This window comes from Mirounga leonina, unplaced genomic scaffold (genome assembly GCF_011800145.1).
Source record: "Mirounga leonina isolate KUSES-001 unplaced genomic scaffold, KU_Mleo_1.0 Mir_165, whole genome shotgun sequence".
In the NCBI taxonomy this organism is placed as follows: domain Eukaryota; kingdom Metazoa; phylum Chordata; class Mammalia; order Carnivora; family Phocidae; genus Mirounga; species Mirounga leonina.
Window position 1 is genome coordinate 49,267,806 of NW_023270415.1, and position 24,447 is coordinate 49,292,252.

The following is a 24,447-nucleotide window of genomic DNA, read 5'->3' on the forward strand; positions in this document are numbered from 1 at the left end:
ACAGTAGGTAGGGGAGCATAAAGGAAATGGAATGCAGACCCTGTGTGAGAGGAGGGTTAGAAATAGTAATGAATTCCTCTACCCTTTTTAAATGGAATACACAATAAATCTCACCCAATTCTTTTTCAAACAATCACAATAAAATATTTAGCTTCAAACATAAGCAAAAAAATAAATGAGATCTTATCTGAAACAATTTTTTAAGTTAAAAATAATCCTGATCCATAAAAAGAAAGGGCATAAGGGGGCACAAAGGAACTTTTGGAGGTGACAGATATGTCTATTAACTCCATTGTGGTGATGGTTTCATGGATGTATTCATGTTTAAACTCATCAAGTTGTATACACAAATATATGCATTTTTTTTGTATATCTAAATAAATCAATGCATGACCCAATTGGAAAAAAAAAAGTACGTAAGATTCTTCTTTTGAAATCTTGTCTTTTTAATTCCCTTTCAATAAGTATATTAGAATACCACTGAATCTCACTTAGGTCAGAAACAGGCTATGTATTTTCTATCACTGAAACAACCCCCAGATCTATTCCTTCTATAATTTTCAACATTTTGAATGGCACCACTATCTACTCTGTCACCTAAACCAGAAAACCAGGAATACTTTCAGGTTTCTATCCATCACCCCTCTTTACTCACAATGTTTGGATATGATCATTTCCTCACTACCTATATGAACTACTAACTGCGGTTTTATTTAGGCTTTCATCTTCCATCACCTGGACTAATGTTAGTCTCCTAACTGGTCTCTCTGCTCTTGGCTTGATTCCTCATACACATACTTCACATATTGTTACTGTGATATTTGTAAAATGTACTGATTATTTTACCTTCTGCTTAAAACCTATTTAATGATGACTCATTTTTTGATGAGTCATGAAGTCATCACGACTCATGAAGTTTCTAGTGGCGTAAAGAGCCCTATGATTCGTACCCTGCCTAACTCAAGGCACATGCTTCACTCCATTCTGTATGCCCCAGCCAAACTACACTATTGCGTTTTTCTTAAATTATTACTGCCATTTATCTCTTATGCTTTTGCTTACCCTGCCACTTTAATCTGAATTACAGCTCTGCTTTCCCCTAGACCCTGCTCCTACCCATAACCCCTACCCACTTGATGAACATTTACTCATTTTTCTGGTTTTTAATATCATCTCCCCATAGTGTTTTCTTTGGGTAACTCATGTGAATTAATCACTCTTTTGTGCCTCAATGGATTCTGAACACTTCTAATCTAGTACTCCTAATATTTTATTATTAAGTGACTCTATTTCTCTAAGTCCTCTTGTTTACTGTAGGTTTCCATGTGTTTGGCACATAGTAGATCAGTATAAATACTTGCTGAGTGAATGAAGGGAAGAAAGAAATCTGGTGTACTTACCATGGACATGTTATTCTGGGATAGGCATTGTCTTTTTTTTTTTTTTAAGATTTTATTTATTTATTTGAGAGAGAGAGAGAGAGAGAGCATGAGACAGGGGAGGGTCAGAGGGAGAAGCAGACTCCCTGCTGAGCAGGGAGCCCGATGTGGGACTCAATCCTGGGACTCCAGGATCATGACCTGAGCCGAAGGCAGTCACTTACCCGACTGAGCCGCCCAGGCGCCCCAGGCATTGTCTTTTGATCCAGCTCCTTGCTGCAGCTCAGCACTGTGACAATGGTTTTTTGAAGATGGCAATCCAAACTTGTGAACAAATGAATAAAAAAGACAAATTTTATAGGCAGTATGTAATTATTGCAATTCTTGGAAGAAGGGATTAGACTTGACAGAGAAGATGGAGTAATATTGTAGTGGTGTGAGAAGTGGTTTGGGATTGATTATACAAGGTAGGCAAGAAGAGAGAGATGTGATGGTAGTTTAACTATGGAGAGTATATTGTACTGATATAGAGGGAGGGATTTATCTTTTTGGCAATACAAAGAAGGAAACAGTAGGAGAAAGATTGAATATCTAGAGATTTTATTGACTTATTTGAGAGAGAGGGTGAGAAAGTGAGAGAGAGCATGAGAGTAGGGGGAGGAGCAGAGGGGGAGGGATAAGGAGGGGGAAAAAATCTCAAGCAGACTCTGTGCTATGAGTGCGGAGCCCAACGCAGGGCTCAATGTCATGATCCTGAGATCTTGACCTGAGGCAAAATCAAGAGTCCGATCCTTACCAACTGAGCCACCCAGGTGCCCCGTGATTGAATATCTAGAGAAGGAGTCAGAGGGAAACTGACATTGGTTTACTAGGTGACTGGGGAACTAATAATGGAAAGTTATACAAAGAATAGTGAATGATAATGAGAAGGTAGATTAACACTTCAACTGATCTTCAGGAGAGGCAATGTAAATTGGTTATTAGCAGAAGTGATAAGCTAGTAAGGATGGCCATAGGGAGAGTTGATTATGGGGACAAAATGGTGAGTATAAAATTATTAGAAAATAAAATACATTTTTAATAGCTTTTTGAAAGAAGTTTTAAATATATATATATTTGTACTATTAAACTTTTAATAAATAACTTTTGGACATACTCTTAAGTTATTAGAGTTTTCAGGTCTAGTAATTATGACCTGAAATAATTTATTGATCAATTAAATTCACTTTTAAAGAACACTTTATTTATTTATTTGAGAAGAGGGAGAGAGAGGGGAGCTGGGGCAGAGGGAGAGGGAGAAAGAGAATCTTAAGCAGGCTCCACACTTAGCACAGAGCCCGACATGGGGCTCAATCTCACCACCCTGAGATCATGACCTGAACTGAAATCCAAGAGTTGGACGCTTAACCAACTGAGCCACCCAAGTGCCCCTAAAGAACATTTTAAAATTCAAATTATCCATATGCTTAAAATAAAAATATTTCTCCACAGCAAGTTATTTTTATATTTCATATATTTATATTTTATATTTCAGAATATAATATTTTATATTTCATCAGTCTTTGTCCTAAGATCCTTGATAATATTTTATATTTATACACTACCTTTGATTTTCATGCAACTCAATTCCAGTTTATTAATGAGCCTTATATCACTTTTGACCAATACATTGAAATTTCTGACTTAATTGTATTACTAAAATTTGATTAGAAATTAAAATCTGTTTTTAATTTCTTTTCTTGGAAGGCTTGCTAGTTCAAAGAGAAGGACCATTTTGATTAGGAGTCATCATTCTCATTCTTCCTCTTTCTTCTAACAACTTCCTGGGGGATTTTATGCACTCCGATACCTTCAAATACAGTATATATGCTGATGATTTACGATATGATTTCACTAGCCAGATTATTCTTTTGAGCTCCAGATCCACATATATAATTCCTACTAAAAAATCTCTGTTTGGATATATTAATTGGCACCTCAAATTTACCTTGTCTATACCTGAATTCATTATTTTCCAAGTATGTTTCTCATGTGTTTCTTCTTTAAGGAATGGTTCTCTTCCAGTTGCTCAAGCCAGACTCGGAGTCCTCCTCTACGTCTTCATTCAAGTATTAATAGCCTTACTCTCAGTATCTCCTAAATCAGTCCATTTCTCTCCATTTCTCTTGCTACTACTGTAGTTCATAATGCTCTCAAATTTGTTTCTTACCCAAAATATTTCAATATCTTTTTTTTTAAGATTTTATTTATTTGAGAGAGAGAGAGAGAGTGTGCATGAGTGTGGGAAGGGGCAGAGGGAGAGAGAGAAGCAGACTCCCCACTGGGCAGGGAGCCCGCCATGGGGCTCCATCCTAGAACCTTAGGATCATGACCTGAGCTGAAGGTAGATGCTTAACTGCCTGAGCCACCCAGACACCCCATATTTCAGTATCTTCTTAATCGTTCTCTCAGCTTCCAGATTTGTCTCCTTCCAGTCAGTGTGCACTTTGTTGCATAGTTGAAGACTCAGTAAATAGTAGGTAATAATATTATGCCTTATTTATAAATCATATGATAGGTTTTTTGTTATTTTTTTATTCCTGTTGAAAGATAATAAAGATATGATGACAATAATATTTCATAATGTTTTATAGCTAAGTTTTTCATGTATGTGTTATAGCTGAAATTTAACTTATCTGTTCAGAGGGATTAACTTGGCAAATTCATTAGTTATAGCTTCATTTTGTTTCATTTTTTAAATTTCTGCAGTGTGAATTAATTTTTGTTAAAGATTGTTATGCTTTTAGTTAACCATGGAGACTTTAGTTCAAACATACCAGTTATAATTTAGTCATTCCCACATACTTGTATTCCAAATATACCAGTCTTATTTGTGCCTTTGTGCTTTTTGCATATTTCATGTTCTTTGCATAAAATATTCTTCCTTACTGGTCTTGCTTAACATTCTCTTCTTTATTCTTTAAAGACCTGCTTACATCTCAGAAACTTTCTCTTAATCCTTTTTCTTAAAGTCCTGTGATCTCCTCAATCATTGTGTTTCTATAGTTAGTGCTTTGTTGTTTTCCTGCTTTCAGAAGTCTCTCTGTTCTGCAATGGGTTTTTAATTTTTTTTTTCTTACTACATTTAGTTCTTTGATGGCAGAAACTGCCTTACTTAATTATTATGTCCCAGAAATCTAGTTTAGTGCCTGATACATATATATTGAGTGCTTCATAAATGATTTTTGTTGGACTAAATGATTAGCAATAGATGTCCTGGACTGTGTACAATAGCTTTTATATGATCTTTAGTTTTATCATTTGTAACAAATGAAGCAATCAAGAACACAGTACAATGTAAAGAATGCAGTTCTCTCCCTTCTAGGCAATATTCTATGTTTCAGTAGGTTAGAATATTGGATATAGAACTTTATGCCAGGCACTGTATTGAAGAGCTTTCCATGTTATTTTATGTCAGAAAATCCTATAAGGTAAATATTAATTCCCTATTTTGCAGATAAAGGCTTAGAGAGCTTAAGAAAATTGCACAAGATATACAGGTAAAAATGTTATTTAAAAAAAAGGTGGAATTTTAAGATAGGTCTCTTCCTCTTTGTCACAAGTATTATATACGGCCACCCATATTTCAGAGAAGCAGTGATCTTCAAAACACATGATTTTAATTTTTAATTTATGTAAGTTCTTATATCAGATCATTAGTATTACGTTATCACTTTTACTGTTATCATTATTTTATATTTAAGTAAAGAGAAATGCAACGATTTTTAACTAGAGAATATCTAAATATGTTCTCTTGACCAAGTCATGTATCTTGCTATTTTATTTTCCACATTTATAATGGGAAACCATAATCCAAAATTATTGACTGTAATCATAACATTTCATCTTTAATGCTTTTTTCTAATTTTTTTTCTTTTTAGTTATAAAGTTTAGAAGGCTTCTAAATTAATGGGACAGAAATAACTTTTAGAAGCAATATGCATAATTCATATAAAATTTTGTCTACTTTTGACAGTATATGATGAAATTAAAGATAAAGAGTGATGCTGTGGTTTATTGTCTCTGCACTTAGAAAGCTATTTAACATTTTTCAGTTTCTCTCTTTGGATTAATTGAGTGTTTAATTGGGATTTTATTTGTGGAAAGAACATTCTCATTTTTCTGATTGTATATTTATTGCTTTTATAGAAACTATTGTTTATGTATCTTTATATATTCTAGTATATGGCATGCTCTTGCTTGAAATGTGTGGAAAAACTTTTCCTTTTAAAATGTTTATATTTCAATCAAAATGGTAAATTAGACTTCTTCAGAATTTTTATTTCACTTACAAACTCTTAAAAACTCTTACTTGTTTTAAGAATGGAATTAATTATTATTTTTTTTTGTTTTGTCTTTTCTGTCCTTTCTAACTTGCTTTCGTGGATTTCACACCAGGAGGACAAAGTGGTTAGAGTCTTTTTTTCTGTCTAATATTATTTTTTTCTTGCTGTTATTGCTAATTTTAATTTTATAGCTGTATTTAATTTATACACTTCTAAGTGTTTTGTTACAGCTGTAGTGCATGGTTATTGCTATACATTGATATATTTTAAGCATGCTATCTGATTTTACTGATAAACACATTTTATTATATTATAGATGAAAATTTGATTACTTCATTTGATTCTTGAAAAAGCTTGCTTCTTTAGAGTTTCATATTTTTTTTAAAGGAGAGATATTCTACTATTCTTCATTGTGATAAGAATTCCTTTCATCTTATGCTTCTCTAAACTCATCATTGTATTGGTCAGAGTTTTCGAAAGAAGTTTCTGATTTAATATAAAGATTTAATCTTTCTAATAATGAGTCTCAATAACATTGAACATGGATTTTCTGAAGTGTATAGTTATAGTTGATTTGAGCCTTTATATTTTTATTTTTGTTAACAATATGTTTTAGAGATTGGTAAAATGTCTATCTTATATCCTCATGTTGAATATTAGATATAACTATAATTTTAAAATACTCAGGTATATAGAATTTGACCACAGGCAGGATTTGAATAATCTGCTAATGTCTGTGGAAGTCTGATTTGGATTTGAATCTGCTCTGGAGACTGGTGACTTCCTGCAAACATAGATAAAAATCTTTCTATTCTGATTCCTTTGATGAGTCAGACTAAAACTTGAGGTCTTTTCAAGTTTTCCAAATTCAAATTGGCATAATACCCAAAGAGAGATCCTTTAGCTGATTATCTTCTAAGAGTACGTTCTTTTTTGTTGGTTGGAGCATTTTTATTCTGTTCAGTTTTCATTTACTTGGTTGGGATAATATGGGTGTTGGCAAATACTGATGTAGGTTTAGAATGAAATCTCTGAGCAGAAGAAAAGATAGTGACGACCTTCTTTTTTTTTTTTAAACCTATAGGAATTCTACTAAATTTTGAAGGCAGTTTTGAGGATGTACATTCAATTATTGTAGAACTGTCCCAGACTACATCATCCTCACTTCAGGGCAGGTTCCCTAGAGAACCTACCAGCTTTCTACCAGCCAACTTTATTAGCTGACTCTCAAGTAGGACAATTCAGGCCATTCGAAACCTTTAGAATCTCTCGTGCTACTTTTGTGTCCAGAGTTAACACAGGCTACATAATAGTTTGTCATCTGTAGTTTCCATAATGAATTCTGACACCTATCCTAGAGATGAGACTCTTGGTGCTAACTTAGCTGCAGAAATGACTCTCAGGTACTGACAAGATTTCATAATATAACAGTCTGTATTTTCAACCACAGAGAGGCTAACAGATAAAAGTATGTGAATTTTATGTGGGTTTGGAACATCACAAATAAAACTCAATAGGCCTTTTTAATGACACTCTTTATGCAGCCCTGTTTAATAGAACTTTCACCAGTGATGACAGTGTTTTATATCGTTAATATCCGATGCAGTAGGTTCTCATCACAGGTAGCTATTGAACATGTGAAATGTGGCTAGTGTGGCTGAAGAACTGAAATGGAAATTTTATTTAATTTTAATTAAATTTAAATAGCCATAGATAGCTAGTGGCTAGAGAAACCCCAAGCATGGGTAGCAAACATTCTGTGACTAGTCAGCCTCTAAGGCACTACCCTGTCCTCACAGTAGCAGTATAATGTGTAGACGGTCGTGGAGATTCAAGCTGCACGGAATGTAGGAAGGCTACACTCGCCAGTGCCGGTCTCTTATATAGCCCAGGAGAATAATGGACAAGGGGCAACCTCCCAAAGGGCAGAACCAGGGGACATGAATGACAACAGTCAAAGGAGACGAGCTGAATCAGGGGCTGCCAGATGGGGTAACCAGAGAAATGAAGATATGTCCATGTAGGGATTGCTGTGTGCTATGGGTAGTTAACCACTGTATCTTTCTGATTCTTCCTGTTTTTGGATGAGAGTTGTGGCAGTCACTCTGTTCTTTCTCCATCATTGTGTATTGAGTGTGTTGGGAACAGATAAACTTGTCTTTCAGTGTGTAGTCAGTGGTTCACAGTGAGGTACACTCAACCTTGATGGAAAGATTTGCTAGAGATCCTAGATTCAGAGCTAGATTTTGTAACTAGATGAGACTTTGGGACTATCTCCCTTAGGGAGGGAGTGAAATGTGTTATGTGTAATGTGTATACATATATATATATATATATATACACACACACACACACACACACACGTGTATATACATATATACATGTTATACACACATTATACATATACATATATATACTTTACACATACATACGTTACATATAGACATGTGCATATATATGTACACAAACACACATATGGACTGTTGACTAGTTGAAAGAGCAGACTGTTCTAGAACTTGTTCAATAGCTATCCTAACTTTCTTCTCTCTTGCAATCCCCAATGGAAGGACCTGAAAGATATAAAAATTTCTAGATTTCCTTACAACTGGGAATGGCTGTGACACAGTTCTAACAAAAGAAAATTTATGAGGGCTTCTAGAAAGTCATGATAAAAAAAGAAAGATGTATCTGGCACTACCTTTTAATGCAAAAGTGTTATCTTGAGCTTTACCAGCCCTTTGTGAAGATGAGGGAAAAGCCAAGAGTATTGGAATCATTAGGCATGACATTGTTGAGCTACTGATTTAATAGTATCGGACACCTTTCTTCAATGTGAGAGAAGTACCCACCCTCAATTAGTTTCTGCCACTAGGAGTCAGATTTTCTGTTACTTGTAGACAAAAGTATTCCTAATGGAAACCTTAGTGGAGATCTAATGTGCTGCAGAGAAACCATACAAACATCCAGCGTTGTTCTTCAGAAATACGGAACTAGAAGAAAGAAATACATATTGATCACTGTCCAGATACTCATCTATCTGCTTTTGCCTCTAAATGTTTGAAGAATTAGGATCACTTAACATGTCTGCTTATATATTACATATAAATTACTTCAGATTGTAAACGGTAAATTAATATGAATATGTTGGTCTTAGAGATAGAATATTTTCTTAAATATGAATTTATCTTATTTCACATAGAATCAAAGAAAAGGGATTGAATTTTTTAAAAAATATAATTTGGTTGTTTCTTTGAATTTTGTGTGGAACAAATGAGGAAACTAAAGTTCTATGGTAAAGTATTTGCCCATAGGTTAAAGCATATCTTTGTTTATCTTGTAATAAACATTGACCCATTCATGTCTAGTGAGAGCATAATGAAATTATAGCTTTGGGAGCAAAGTGATGCTCATTTCACTGTCTAGAGATAATATTATCTGTTTATATAAAGACCACTTTAACGAGGATCCTCTTTCTTTTTTTACAACAGTGATGAATTCTTTTAGGATACCAGTATTACTAGTGGTTATTGTTATTGAAATGAAGGGTGTGGAAGGATGATATGTGACTGGTAGTATTTCTCACATTTCAAGAAACAGGAAGGTTATCTGTTGGGTTGCAGCTGCAGCTATGATATTCAGAGCAAAGTGCTTTGTTTTCACTGAAATTTAATGCTTTTTCTGATTTAAGCACATTATTCAGGATTCCATACCTATGTGTTTATCTAGCTGCTCATTGTAGTTCTCCTTTGGAGTTGCAATTTGGTAAGAAAGTATGTTTATAGTATGGTTGATTGTTCCATTTCATCTGGGCAATAGCTGTGCAGAGCTGCATTCCAGTAAATACTGTCTTAACAGTGATAAATTAGCTTATTTGCTTTTGCATTTTATTTGACAATAAAATAACATGTATATGATATTAATAAAATTGTTCTAGAAATTGAATATAAGAGCTCTGTCCGGGCCACTTTTATAATAAAATCACAAATTTAAATGCTACCACTACCATTCTGCCTCTTATTATAAGTCTGACAAAGACCAGAATTTATACATTTTCACTAAGAATACTATACAAACCTCCAGGGATTTTGTTAGCAAAATAGAAGTATTTTGAACAATATTATTTAGACAACATACCCTACCACAGAAATGTGGAAAGATGCATTTAGAAAGCAGGGAGAGGGTGGAGGGAATGGGTGAAATAGGTAAAGGGGATTAAGAGATACAGGCTTCCAGTTACAAAATAAGTAGATGAAAAGTACAGCGTAGGGGAAATTATCAATAATATTGTAATAACATTGTATGGTGACAGATGGTGACTACACTTATTGTGGTGAGCACTGAATAATGTATAGAATTGTCAAATCAATATGTTGTATACCTGAAACTAATAGAACATTGTATGCTAATTATACTTCAATTAAAAAAAAAGACGGGAAGAGTTTTGAGTAGGAGAAATTGAAAGACAGGGAAATTGTAGAGCCGGGAAAATATTGTGCCTATTTAAAAGACAGGAATAAAAATCACATCAGTAAAAAAAAAAGATAGGGACTGCTGAATATTTACTTGGATATATTATATATTCTAAATTCAGTGAAAAATTTATAATAATAAAAATCATTCACCTGATCAGTTGCATAGTTTTTGTAAATGGGCAAATGAACTTTGGAAATCTCATTTAGATCTCTTATATAAAGGGAATTAAAACTCACATTGTGCAAATTCTGTGAAATGACATATCTGTAAGATAAAATATCCTACAGGGAAATTGTAAAGAATATATATGACAAGTGAAAATACTGATAACTATAATATGTTGAAGGTTCTAGAAGTTCATGTTACTAATAAGAACTGATTTAAAGTGACTCTCAATTTGGCTACGATAGAGATCCGAGGAAGTTGGAGAGAATATGATGTATATTTACAATTGCAACATAGCTAACTACTTTTTTTTAAATTTTATTTTATTATGTTATGTTAATCACCATACATTACATCATTAGTTTTTGATGTAGTGTTCCATGATTCATTGTTTGCTTATAACACCCAGTGCTCCATTCAATACGTGCCCTCTTTAATACCCATCGCCAGGCTAACCCATCTTCCTCCCCGCCCCCAGAACCCTCAGTTTGTTTCTCAGAGTCCATAGTCTCTCATGGTTCGTCTCCCCCTCTGATTCCCCCCCCTTCATTTTTCCCTTCCTACTATTTTTTTTTTTTAACATATAATGTATTATCTGTTTCAGAGGTACAGGTCTGTGATTCATCAGCCTTACACAATTCACTGCACTCACCATAGCACATACCCTCCCCAATGTCTATCACCCAGCCACCCCATCCCTCCCACCCCCCACCACTCCAGCAACCCTCAGTTTGTTTCCTGAGATTAAGAATTCCTCATATCGGTGAGATCATATGATAACATGTCTTTCTCTCATTGACTTATTTCGCTCAGCATAATACCCTCCAGTTCCATCCACATCGTTGCAAATGGCAAGATTTCTTTTTTGTTGTTGTTGGCTGCATAATATTCCATTGTATATATATACCACATCTTCTTTTGAATTGACACATTTAGTTTTATACTCTAATGAGTTCAAATGATGAATCTTTGTACTGATGAGGTAAAGTCCAGATGACCACTTCCTAGATTCCCTTTAATACAAAATACAGAGATGCTATAAATATTGTTCCAGGTCTTTTGCGGGCACATATTTTTACTTCTCTTTGTAAAATACTGAAGAGTAGAGTTGCTGGGGCAAAAAATGAGGTATGCATTTAACTTCTATTACAAACAGTTTTCCGAAGTTCATGTACAATTTTACACTTCCATCAGCAATATTCAAAAGTTCTGGTTACTCCAGTTACCAGCATTTGGTGTGAGCATGAAGTGGTTTGATTTTTATTTTTATTTCCTGAATGTCTAATGATGTTGAGCATCATTAGGGTTTATTGGCCATTCGTATTACTTCTTTTGTGAAATGTCTACTTGAATCTTTTGCCTATTGTCTTTTTATTATTGATTTGCAGGAGTTTTTTTCCATATTCTAGATACAAGTATCAGATGTATGTATTAAGAATATTTTCTCCCTGGGGGGTGGGAGGATGGGTTAGCCTGGTGATGGGTATTGAGGAGGGCACGTTCTGCATGGAGCACTGGGTGTTATGCACAAACAGTGAATCATGAAACACTACATCTAAAACTAATGATGTAATGTATGGGGATTAACATAACAATAAAAAAATTAAAAAAAAAAGAATATTTTCTCCCTCTCTGTGGGTTGCTTTTTCATTTCTTAGTGGTGTATTTTGGAGAACAGAAAAATTTAATTTTGAGGAACTCTAATTTATTAGCTTTTCCTTTATTGGTTAATGCTTTTTGTATTCTAAGGTATCCTTGTCTGCTCCAAGGTTGCAAGGTATTCTCTTGGCTATACTTGCTTATTTATTTTTCCTTCTATATGTTAGGATCAATTTGTTTAGTTCTAAATAAACCATATAGGTAATTTTTACTTAATCATATTTAATTATGGATATATTTGGGAAGAATTGTCATCTTTATGATATGAAGTCATCATATTCAAAATTAGAATATGATTTTTGATTTATTAATGTTCTTTTATATCCCTCGGTAGTATTTATATTAATTTTGTGTACTTCTCAATAATTTTATTTTAAAATTATAAATGAAATATTTTATTACTTTTTTCATGTATTTTTATATAGGAATATATTGATTTTTGTATGTTAATTGTGCATAGTCACGTTTCTTAATTATATTGCTTCTTAGAGTTTGCCAGTTGTTTCTTTTGGGTTTTAGCACTATGAAACCATAGGACCTGAAAATAATAATATAATCCATGCCCTCCTTTATGATTTCCCTTGTTTAATTACATTAGCCAGAACTTTCAGAACAATGTGAAATAAAAATTTATTCACTTATGTAATTAAAATAACCTATGTAACTTGTCATTTTGTTGTATTTTAAAATTTACTTTATAATTGTATGATTACTTTTAAATGCCTGCCCCCACCACTCCTGTGCAAGCAGGTTTTCCATTTCTGTTGCAGATTTAACTCAGTTTTGTTCAGAGGTTTCTTGACCTACCAACTTCCTACTTCATGGTCTTTAACGGTTGTAAATCATCCAACTGTCTTTCTTCCGCTACCTTCTGGCCAGCTCCAGTTCTAAGACTAGTCACTGAGACATGTTACTGATATCATCACATGATTTTTCTCCTTCAATCTGTTATGTGGTAAATCAAAATCTTGGATTTTCATAAGTGATCTTGCATCCTTGGGATAAAACTCGCTGGGTTATGATATAATATTCTTAAAAATATATGCATATAGTTTGGGATTTGATTTGCTAGTGTTTTGTTGAGGATTTCTCCATCTATGTTCATGAAAGATAATGCTCTATACTTTTCTATTCTTCTATGTTCTTTTCTGGTTTTAGTTTCAAAGTTACGCTGATCTCATAGAATGAATGATTTTATTCCTTCTCTATTTTGAAAGTTTGTTTTATTTCTTCTTTAAACATTGATAGACTTTACCTTTGAGCCAATGGAGTTTGGAGTTCTCTGTGGGCAGGTCTAAAATTCTGTGTTCGATTTTTAAAAGATATATAGAACCATTCACACTATTTCTTATTGCACATTTCGGTAAGTTTTGTGAGGGACTTTATTTATTTTATCCAAATTTTTGAATTTGTTGCCATAAAACTGTTCATCATATCTGCTTATTAACCATTAATGTTAATATGATCTGTAGAGATGTCCCCTCTTTCATGCTTGAAATAGAGAATTTGTGTTTTCTCTGTCTCTCTGTTTCTGTCTGTCTCCACAATCAGTCTTGGTAGGGGTGAATCAATTTTTGCTTTCTTTTCTTTTTGTTTATTTGTTTTGCTTTGTTGGTTTTTTTTCTTATCTTCATTGTTTCTTTCGTTTCTTTACTTTGGGTTTACTCTTTTTCCTTTGCTAGTATCTTAAAGTAGAAGCATGCCTTATTAATTTTATACTGTTCTTCCTTTCTAACACAAGCCGTTAAAACTGTAAATTTCTCTTTAAGAACTGCTTTAGGGGCATCACATCAATTTTGATAGATGTGCTTACATTTTATCATTAGGTTAAACTATTTTAAACATTTCTCTTTTGATTTTTAATTGAATTTATAGGTTATTTAAAAACATGTTGCTTTATTTACAAATATTTGGATTTTTTAAGATACTTTATTGATTCCCAATCTAATGCCATTGCCGTTAGAGAATATATTGTCTGAGATGTTATTCCTTTGGAATTTGTTGAGACTCATGTGGTCCTTCTTAGAGAATGATCCATTGTGCACTGCAGATTGTGCTTTCTGATATTATTCAATATATTGTTTCATACTTATTAGTTAGATCAAATTGGTTAATGGCATGGTTCAAAACTTTTAAATTCTTACTGGTATTTTGTGAAATAAGTTAGTGAGGGAGAAGGGTTAAAGTGTCTTCACTTTGGATTTATTTACTTTTCTCTTTCATACTTTAAATTTTGCATCATCTGTTTGAGAGCTTTATCATTAGGTCACTCACATTCAAGATTGTGAATGCAAATATTATGGGGTTTTTTTGATGAATTGATCTTTTATTATCACATAGTGCTTCTCTTTATGTTTGGTAGAACTCAATTTTGATGTTTACTTTTTCTGATATTAATAAAGCCACACCAGCTTTCTTCTGCTTAGTGTTTTCATGGTAGATCTTTTTGCCATACTTTTACCTTGAACCTGTCTTTGTCCTTATCGGAAGTTTTAAAGAGAAAAGTAGACAAATCCACAATCAGAGTTATGGGACTTCAACACCCTTCCCTCCGTTAACTGATAAAATAAGTAAAAAAGTACTCCACAGGTCTTATGTTTAAGATGAATTTCTTATAAATAACATCTAGTTGAGTCTTGCTTTTTGTATCCTGTCTGGCAATCTCTGCTTTTAATGAGTGTATTAACATGTAATTATTGATATATTTAAGTCTACTGCCTTTGGTATTTTTTTTCTATTTGTCCTCTCCTTTCTTTGTTCCTCTGTTTCTTTTCTCTTGTCTCCTTTGGGGAGTATCAAGTGATTTTTTTTCCCCCATATTTTATTTCATTACCTCTATTGACTTTTTAATTATGTCTCTTTCTGGTGTTTTTAATGGATTGCTCAAGAGATTACGGTATACATCTTTAACCTATCACAGTCTACTTTGAAAATATTCTTTTGCTTCATGAATAATGTGAGAGTCTTACATCAGGTTACTTTCAGTGACTACCCTCCTGCTTTTTGTGCTCTACGTACTTTATCTATATATGCTAAAAAACCCACATTACGTTGTTATTAAAAATAACTAAGTAGTCAATAGTTTTTTTTTTAAGATTTTATATTTATTTGAGAGAGAGAGAGAATGAGAGAGAGCACATGAGAGGGGGGAGGGTCAGAGGGAGAAGCAGACTCCCTGCCGAGCAGGGAGCCCGATGCGGGACTCGATCCAGGGACTCCAGGATCATGACCTGAGCTGAAGGCAGTCGCCTAACCAACTGAGCCACCCAGGCGCCCTCAATAGTTTTTAAAAATAAATTTGTATATGTCTGTATATGTATATATAAATAAATTTAAACAACAGACTTTTACTAACATTTATTCTTTCTGGTGTTCTTTATTCCTTCTTGTACAAACATATCTTTTTCCTTCAGCCCAAATCTTTTAATACTTCTTTTAGCTCAGGTCTGCTGGAGATCAAGTATGTCAGCTTTTGTATGTCTGAAAATGTCCCCATTTCATCCATATTCTTGAAGCATATGTTTGCTGGATTTAGAACTTGGGCTAAATGGGTTTGTGGGTTCCTGGATCATGCTACAAATTATAAACCTGTGTGAAGTGCAAGATAATGTTTTGAATTCTCAGGGGAAATATCTTTGTTAGTCTAGAGTGTAAGCAGAGATGTACTTCCTGTGCTTTCCCAGTCAGTAGATGAAATTTTTCTAGCTTATCCCTTCATTGAAACCATAAAGTTCTCAGTACCCTGTACTGTGCATCATCGTAGATTCAACTCCTTAGCCTGTGTAGTCCCTGGGCTTTATTTTTTTATCTTTGTGTGGTTCCTGCGTAAGTGTTAAAGTCTTAAACTACACAGTGTCAGTCTTTGAGCATACTGCTCTGGTTTGTAATTCTATTTTCCTTTTTGGCACCTCAGCTTTTCCTTCCTTATGTACTTAGCTTTGCATCCAAATTATTTGTTATCTTTTATACATTATTATCTAGGTAGAATAATTTTCTGACTATTATTTAACGTCGACAAAGCAATGGATAATATAGTTGTTTTTTTTTTTTACATCAAAGATGTGTTACGTATAAAGCCATGTTGTGAATAAGAGAACAGTCCAACAGTAAATAGCTTGTTCTATTTTGTCACTAGCAAGAATAGACGTGACCACTTTACTAGCTTTGAAATTATGCTTGTTGGAAATTATGCTTGTCTAGTCATTTATAAGAAATGACTTACTCTGGGGCGCCTGGGTGGCTCAGTTGGTTGAGCGACTGCCTTCGGCTCAGGTCATGATCCCAGGGTCCTGGGATCGAGCCCCGCATCGGGCTCCCTGCTCCGTGGGAAGCCTGCTTCTCCTTCTCCCACTCCCGCTGCTTGTGTTCCCTCTCTCGCTGTCTCTCTCTCTGTCAAATAAATAAAAAAATCTTAAAAAAAAAAAAAGAAATGACTTACTCAAGTTCTTTAACAATGTGAGGAAACATAAAACTGTATTCTGGCATTGAAAAGATTGTAGCTTTGATTTTTGTTTTTTAGACCTTACCATCGACTAATTTTCACCTATTGTGAGCAGTTATGAATTGGCTAGAATGAATCTGGCAAACCTATTCTCTTTAGAGTTATTCAAGGTTTGGCTCAGTTTTGGTTCCTGACTGATTTTAATCTGAGAATGGGCTTTTATATGGAAAAGCATTTTGGTGTATTTTGGGGAAGGTTCTAGGGGATTCATGAAGCATAATATAATGGCCTCAAATCAACTTTTGTCACTAAAAATGATTCCTATGAATGTTTTATTTTTTTTATACTGGAGCAATATTTAGCTAGAACAGAAACTTACAGGCCTTTCTGAGCAGGAGCATATTATGAATTATTAGGCTTGTATTCCTCAGAACCACCCTCCATTTCACCAAAGATCAACTGAATGTAAACCAAATTCTAAGGATTAGAAAGTAGAATATGGGAAATCCCAATGGCTTTAAGTATCATGTGCACAGCTTACTAATGTCTGAGTCCACTTGGGCTGCTATAACAAAATACCACAGACTAGGTGGGTTATAGACAATAGAAATCATTTCTCACAGATCTGGAGACTGGGAAGTCCAAGATCAAGGCACTGGCAGATTGAGTGTCTGGTAAGGACTCACTTTCTGTTTCATAGATGGTATCTTTTTGCTGTGTCCTCACATGGTGGAAGGGGTGAGGGATCCCTTTTATAAGGGCATCAATCCTATTCACAGGGGCTCCATCCTTATGACTCAGTCACCTTAAAAGTCTCCACCTCTTAATACCATCACCTTGGGGGTTAGGATTCAACCTGTAAATTTGAGGTGGGGGGGAATGAAAGATATTTAGTCCATAGCAACTAATGTTTTCCAAATGTATAGTCTAGTCCTGACCTGTACTCTAGAATCATATATCTAATTTTCTACTTGACATCTCCCCTTGGATATATAATAGGTATCTCAGACTTAATATACAGCCCTCAAAAGAGAGCATCATTGGATACCCTGTTCCTTGAGCCAAAAACCTAGGCATAATCCTTCATTCTTCCCCTTTCCTTCTCAACAATTTTATCACTAAATCCTCGTGGCTTCTATGTCTCATTTGAATTCTTCCAATAACCTTCTAATTAGTCTGCTTCCTTTCTCCAAACTAGTCTTCATACATCTCTCTCTCTCTCTTTTTTTAAAAGATTTTATTTATTTATTTGACAGAGAGAGCGAGAGCACAAGCAGGGGGGAGCAGCAGAAGGAGAGGGAGAAGCAGGCTCCCTGCCGAGCAGGGAGCCTGATGCGAGGCTCGATCCCAGGACCCTGGGATCATGACCTGAGCCAAAGGCAGATGCTTAACCATCTGAGCCACCCAGGCGCTCCTCCATACATCTCTTTGAGTGATCTTTTTCAAAATGAAATCAGATTATGTCATTGCTCTGCTTACATCCCTTAAGAGCTTTCTCCCACCACTTCTTACTGGGACATCCAGGGAAGATGATATACTTTCTGGCTTCTGGCTGTCTCTTCAACATCATTCCCATACCATCCTCCCCCTCATTGCTTTCTTTCACAGGCATTTCTGTCCCTGGAGCTACCAAGCCCTTTCTGGCCTGTAGGCACTGACCTATGTTGCTGTCCTCTACCTGGCATGCATTTCAGCAGCTTTTTCTGTGCAGAACTCATCCTCATCTTTGCTATCATTTCACCTGTCCTCACTTCAAGGAAGCCTTCTCTGATTGCCCTCTGGAGGCTCTAACTCTCTTTCAGCACCACTTACTCTCTATCATACTGCACTTCATTTTCTCCGAAGCACATATGTATAGTTTCCTTGTTTGCCTATTTGTTAATTTATTATCTGTCTCCCCCAATGGACCATAAGCCCCACGGAAAAGAACTGGTTTGTCTTCTTTATCACTGTATCTCTAGTAAGTCGCATAGGACTTGGTATATTGTAGTCGGTTTCAAAACTCTGCAAATATATGAATAATTAAGTGCTTGAATGAAATAATTTCCTGATATCATTAATTTTCCCCTGTCCGCAGCCCCAAATAAGCAGATAAAATAATAGACATAAAATGAGATAATTATTTTATTGTTTTTAAGAAATAATAGCATCATGAAACCAAAATTGAAGTGGAAAGATTTTAAATTTCAATCACTTTAAGCTTCACTATGATTTAAAATAAAAAAACAATGTGTCAGGCATGAGCTTGGATAAAAATGGCTATGTCTGGCCAGGTGATTCTTTCTCTATTAACGCAAGTTTTCAGTATTTGGTCCTGTCATTTAGTATTAAGAGAGCTTAGAAAATAAAAGTGAACAGTTCAATTACTTCAGATGACTGTGACAATCATCTCTTTATCAGTACTTCCCATCCCTCACTGTGCATTCTGAGGGATTTTTTTTTTTTTTAATCTGTGTCTCAGGTACCAGTTATGTCTAGGAACAAAATATAGTACCTTTCTCTTTTAAAATGTATTTGTTTGTTTGTTTGTTATTAAATTTTAACTCCAATATAATTAACTTAGAGCATTATATTAGTTTCAGGTGTACAGTATAGTGATTCAACAACTGTATACATGACTCAATGCTCATCATGATAAATGTACTCTTTATTCCCTTCACCTATTTCACCCATCCCCCTGCCCACCTTCCCTTTGGGAACCATCAGTCTGTTCTCTTAATCTTCAAGAGTCTTTTGTTTGTTTGTTTGTTTCTTTTTTTCTTTGTTTGGTTTCTTAGATTTCACATCTGAGTGAAATTGTATAGTATTTGTCTTTCTCTGACTTACTTCACGTAGCATTATACCCTCTAAATCCATCCATATTGTTGCAAGTAACAAGATTTCATTATTTTTTATGGCGGAGTAATATTCCATTGTGTATATATACCACAACTTCTTTATCCATTCATCTCTTAATGGACATTTGCTTCCATAATTTGGCTATTATAAATAATGCTGCTATAAACACAGGGGTGCATATATCTTTTTGAATTAGTGTTTTTGTATTCTTTGGGTAAAAACCCAGTAGTGGAATTACTGGATCATATGGTAATTCTGTTTTTAATTTTTTAAGGTATCTCCATGCTGTTTTCCACAGTGGCTGCACCAGTTTGCATTCCACCATCAGTGCATGAGGATTCCTTTTTCTCTACATCCTTGCCAACACCTGCTGTTTCTTGTGTTGTTGATTTTAGCCATTCTGACAGTTGTGAGGTGTTACCATGTTGTAGTTTTGATTTGCATTTCCCTGATGATGAGTGACGTTGAGCATCTTTTCATGTCTCTTGGCCATCTGGATGTCTTCTTTGGAGAAATGTCTGGGCATGTTTTCTGCCCACTTTTAGATTGGATTATTTATTTTTTTGTGTATTGAGCTCTATAAGTTCTTTATAGATTTTGGATACTAACCCTTTATTAGATATGTCATTTGCAAATATTTTCTCCCATTCAGTAGATTGCCTTTTAGTTTTGTTGATTGTTTCCTAATATAATACCTTATATCTAACACAGTACTTAATGGTTCAGAGTCTGTTTCTTTTCATCACAGACTAGGTCTTTAAGTGCCATAGTCATGTATGTTGTGGTCTGTTCCAATTTTGAGAGTCATTCTTATTATACTGGATGGTAGAACCAGATTAAAATGGGCATAGGTGAGAAAGGTATGCTCTGGTCTGGAGCCCTCCTAGTAGATACAGGAAAATATAACCTGTAATGGGAATTCAGATTCAGTGCTTCATTACAACAAACTCTGGATCCACACTTATATGAGAGCCTACCAGAGTATAATCAGCCTGGGAGCTGACTGAATTGGGTCTCTAAGAATAGCTCTGCATTAGCTCTAGCCATCCACAGAGTAACCTGGGCTTTCAGTGAATAAGGTGGTGGTTTCAGGGACCTGTGTCTGCTACGCAGGATGTACATTGGTAGGTGGCCTAACTTTGTGTCCAGAATTTCTTTTTAGGTATTTATCATGAGAGAATTTGCTGGGTTGTTTGTGTGCCTTTTAAAAATGCCAGCACATTGTGCATTTTGGAATTGAGGGTACACTTATTTAGTTGTAGGTGACACCCAGTGAGGCTTGTGTTAACCTAATAGCCTAGTATTAAAATTTATTGTGATGTTGAAAAAGCAGAGAAATGGCCAACTAAAGGTAAGATCATGTTCACTAGAAGTACACTGAAAATAACCCATACTAGAGCCAGACAGAGTCTATGAAAATCCAAGAACCATCGACTTGATTAAATATATTTAGTTTGGGAGAGGACAGGGTAAAGCAGAAGCTAATCACTGCTATTGAAATTTAGTTATTATGGCATATAATCATCATTGGGATTTTTTTCTGTTCTGTGCTTCTTAAAATTTTTTTATTGTGGTAAAATACACAGATAGAAAGTTTACCATTGTGACACTTGTTAAGTGTATAGTTCAGTGGTATTAAATATATTCATAATGCTATGGAACCATCACCATTATCTATCTCTATAACTCTTTTTATCTTGTAAAATTGAAATTCTGTACCCATTAACCATTAACTACTCTATTCCCCCATTTCCCCAGCTCCTGGCAACCACCATTCTACTTTCTATCTCTATGATTCTGACTACTCTTAAGTAACTCATATAAGTGGAATTGTACAGTATTTGTCTTTTTGTGCCTGGCTTATTTCATTTAGCATAATGTCCTCAAGGTTCATTCCTGTTGTAGCAAATGTCAGTATTTCCTTACTTCCTAAAGCTGAATATTCCCCTGTGTGTATATGTGTGTGTGTATGTGTGTGTACCACATTTTGCTTATTTACTTGTTGAAGGACACTTGTGTTGCTTTCATGTTTAGCTATTGTGAATGCTGCTATAAGTAACCTCAAGGCCCTGCTTTTAATTCTTTTGAGGCTATACCTAGAAGAGGAACTGCTGGATCATATGATAATTCTATTTATAATTTTTTGAGGAATTGCCGTTCTGTTTTTCACAGGGACTATACTATTTTATATTCCTCCCAACAGTGCACAAGTGTTCCAGTTTCTCTACATCCTTACCAGTACTTGCTACTTTCTGTTTTGTATTTTTTGAGAAAATGAATTTTTTGAGAAAAAATTCTCAATTTTTGCTTTTTTGATAGTAGCTACCCTAATGAGTATGAGGTGGTATCTTGTAGTAGTTCTGATTTGCATTTCCCTAATGATTAGTGAGGCTGTGAGACTGTGGTTTGTAATAAAAAATACATATTTAGTTTTCACTTTCCATTTACCTCTATGTATTCTCTAATTTCCCTTGTGATTTCTTCTCTGATCCATCGGTTGTTTAAGAGAGTATTGTTTAATTTCCACAAATTAGTGAACTTTCCAGTTTTTCTTCATTATTGATTTTTAACTTCATCCTTTTGTGGTTGGAATACTTACTTTGTGTAATATCTATCTTTTTAAATTTATTGAGACTTAATTTGTGACCTAAAGTAGGGTCTGTCCTAGAAAATATTCCATGTGCAGTTGAGAAGAATATGTCTGCTATTGTTGTTGGATGGAACATTGTGTATATGTCTGTTAGCTCTACTTGGTTTATTGTGTTGTTCAAGTCTTCGATTTCCTTAGTCATCTTCTGTCTGTTTGTTCCATCCATTATCGAAAGTGTGGTATTGAAGTCTCTAACCGCTAGTGTAGAGCTGCCTATTTCTCTCTTCAGTTCTGTCAGTTTTTGCTTCATATATTTTGCTGGTCTATTATTAGATATGTAATTGTCTATAATTGTTACATCTTCTTGCTATTGAAAATTTTATTAATATATAATGTCCTTCTTTGTCTCTTGTAACTTTTTTTGACTTAAAGTCTATTTTGTGTGATCTTAGTATTGCCCTCCTGGCTCTCTTTTGGTTACTATTTGCATGGAATATCTTTTTCTATCCTTTCACTTTCAATCTATTTGTGACTTTGGATCTAAAACGAGTCTGATGGAGCCTATAGTTGGATCATGTAATTTTATCCATTCTTCAAATAGCTGTCTTTGAAGAGTTTAACCCATTTACATTAAAAGTAATTCTCAATGAAGAAGGACTTCTTTAATTTTGGTGTTTGTATTCCATATGCTTTATAATTTCTTTATCCTTCATTTCCTGCATCTTTTGTATTTAGTTGATTTTTTTGTAGTGAGACATTTACTTTTTCATACCCTTTTCTGTACAAACTGTTTTTTTTGTGGTTACCACAGGGATTACATTTAGCATTCTCAAGTAATAAAACTCTAATTTTGAATTTTTATCAGCTTAACTTCAATGACATAAAAAACCTCTGCTCATTACAGCTCCATCCTTCCCCCTTACAGTTGTTGATGTCACCAAATTACCTGTTTATATATTGTGTGCCCAAATATATAAACTAATAATTCTTTTAAATGCAGTAGTCTCTTAAATTATGTAGAAAACAACATTTGGAATTACAGACTGAAGTTATGATAATGCTAGCTTTTAGACTAATAATTAACAAAATAATGTATTAATGTCTTAAATCATGTAGAGAATAAAAAGTGGAATTACAAATTGTTACAACAATATTAGCTTTTATAATTTCTCATGCAGTTACCTTTATTGAGATCTTTATTTCTTCATTTGGCTTCGAGTTACAGTCTAGTGTTCATTTTACCCTGCAGGACTCCCATTAGCCTGTCTTGAAGTGGGTAACAAACTCCCCTTTCTTCTGTTTATCTGGGATTTCTCTCTCACTTTTGAATGATAGTTTTGCTGGATATAGGATTCTTGTTTGACAGTTTTCCTTTAACACATCGAATATATCTGGCCACTGCCTTCTGGTTTCCGAAGTTTCTGATGAGAAATCTGCTAGTAATCTTACTGAGTATCGTGTATATGTGACAAGCCACTTATCTGCTGCTCCTCTTAAGGTTCTTTATCTATGGCTTTAGAAGGTTTGGTTATAATGTGTCTCACTCTTTGAGTTCATCTTACTTGGAGTTTGTTGATTTTCTTGGATGCTTACATTTATGTCTTTCATCAAATTTGGGAAGTTTTCAGCCATTATTTCTTCAAATATTCTCCTTGCTCATTTCTTTCTCCTTCTGGGATAACCAGAATGCATATGTTTGTTACCTTGATGGTGTCTGAAGGCCCTTAGGTTCTATTCACTTTTCTTCATTCTTTTTGATTTCTGTTCCTCAGACTCAGTATTTCCATTGCCGTAGCTTCACATTTGTTGATCTGTTCCTCTGCCTGCTCAAATCTCCCTTTGACTCCTCCCTCTAGTGAATTTTTCATATCAGCTATTGTACTTTTCAGCCCCGGGATTTCTTTTTGGTTTCTATGTAGATCTTTTTTTTTCTTTACTGCTATTTCCATTTTGTTCACACATCATTTTCTTGACTTTTTTCACATCTTTCTTTAGTTCTTTGAACATCTTTAAGATTGTTGTTCTAAAGTCTTTGTCTGTTAGATCCTCCACCAGGTCTTTTTAGGGACAGTTTCTGTTTTTTCCTTTGAGTGGCTCTTATTTCCTGTTTTTCTTTATGCCTCACGATTGCATTGTTGTTGTTGGAAACTGGACATTTGAATCTAATAATGCGGTATCTCTGGAAATCAGAGTTTCCCTTTTCTTTAGGGTTTGTTGCTTTTTTTTCTTATTGTTTTTATTTTTTGATTGTTATTGGCTGTCTCTGTGCCAAAGGTCAGCATGAGGTATGAACTTAAAGTCTTCTCAGGTCTTTCCTGAGCAAACACCTTTCTCTGGGAATGTATAGTCATTTTTCTAATTTTTCCTGAATATGTTCTTGCTTTTAAATATTATAGTCTTCAATATCTGGCTCTCAAGAGGGGAAAAAGAGAAAAATAAAGGGAAAGAAAGGGAGAAAAAGGGCACTAGCTCTTTAAATCCCCTGGAGGTAACTTCACCCAGAGTGACAGGTGTTTGCAACACTAGGGATAGGTGCAGTAATAATGGCTGCCCTGGTTTTTGTCTGTACCTCTTGGA

General features: G+C 34.6%; 1 protein-coding gene across 19 annotated transcripts in view; it reads left to right on the forward strand.

Annotated features, from left to right (window-relative positions):
- The window catches only part of RIMS2 (regulating synaptic membrane exocytosis 2), a 580,329-nt gene that overhangs the window by 125,681 nt on the left and 430,201 nt on the right, over positions 1-24,447 (forward strand). For 7 of the 19 annotated variants that reach the window (XM_035011697.1, XM_035011686.1, XM_035011698.1 and 4 more), the window contains one exon: positions 5,817-5,828. The exons of the other annotated variants lie outside the window; for them this stretch is intronic. In XM_035011697.1, coding sequence (XP_034867588.1) covers positions 5,817-5,828 — 12 coding nt within the window. The remainder of the gene's footprint in view (positions 1-5,816; positions 5,829-24,447) is intronic. 19 annotated transcript variants of the gene reach the window in all.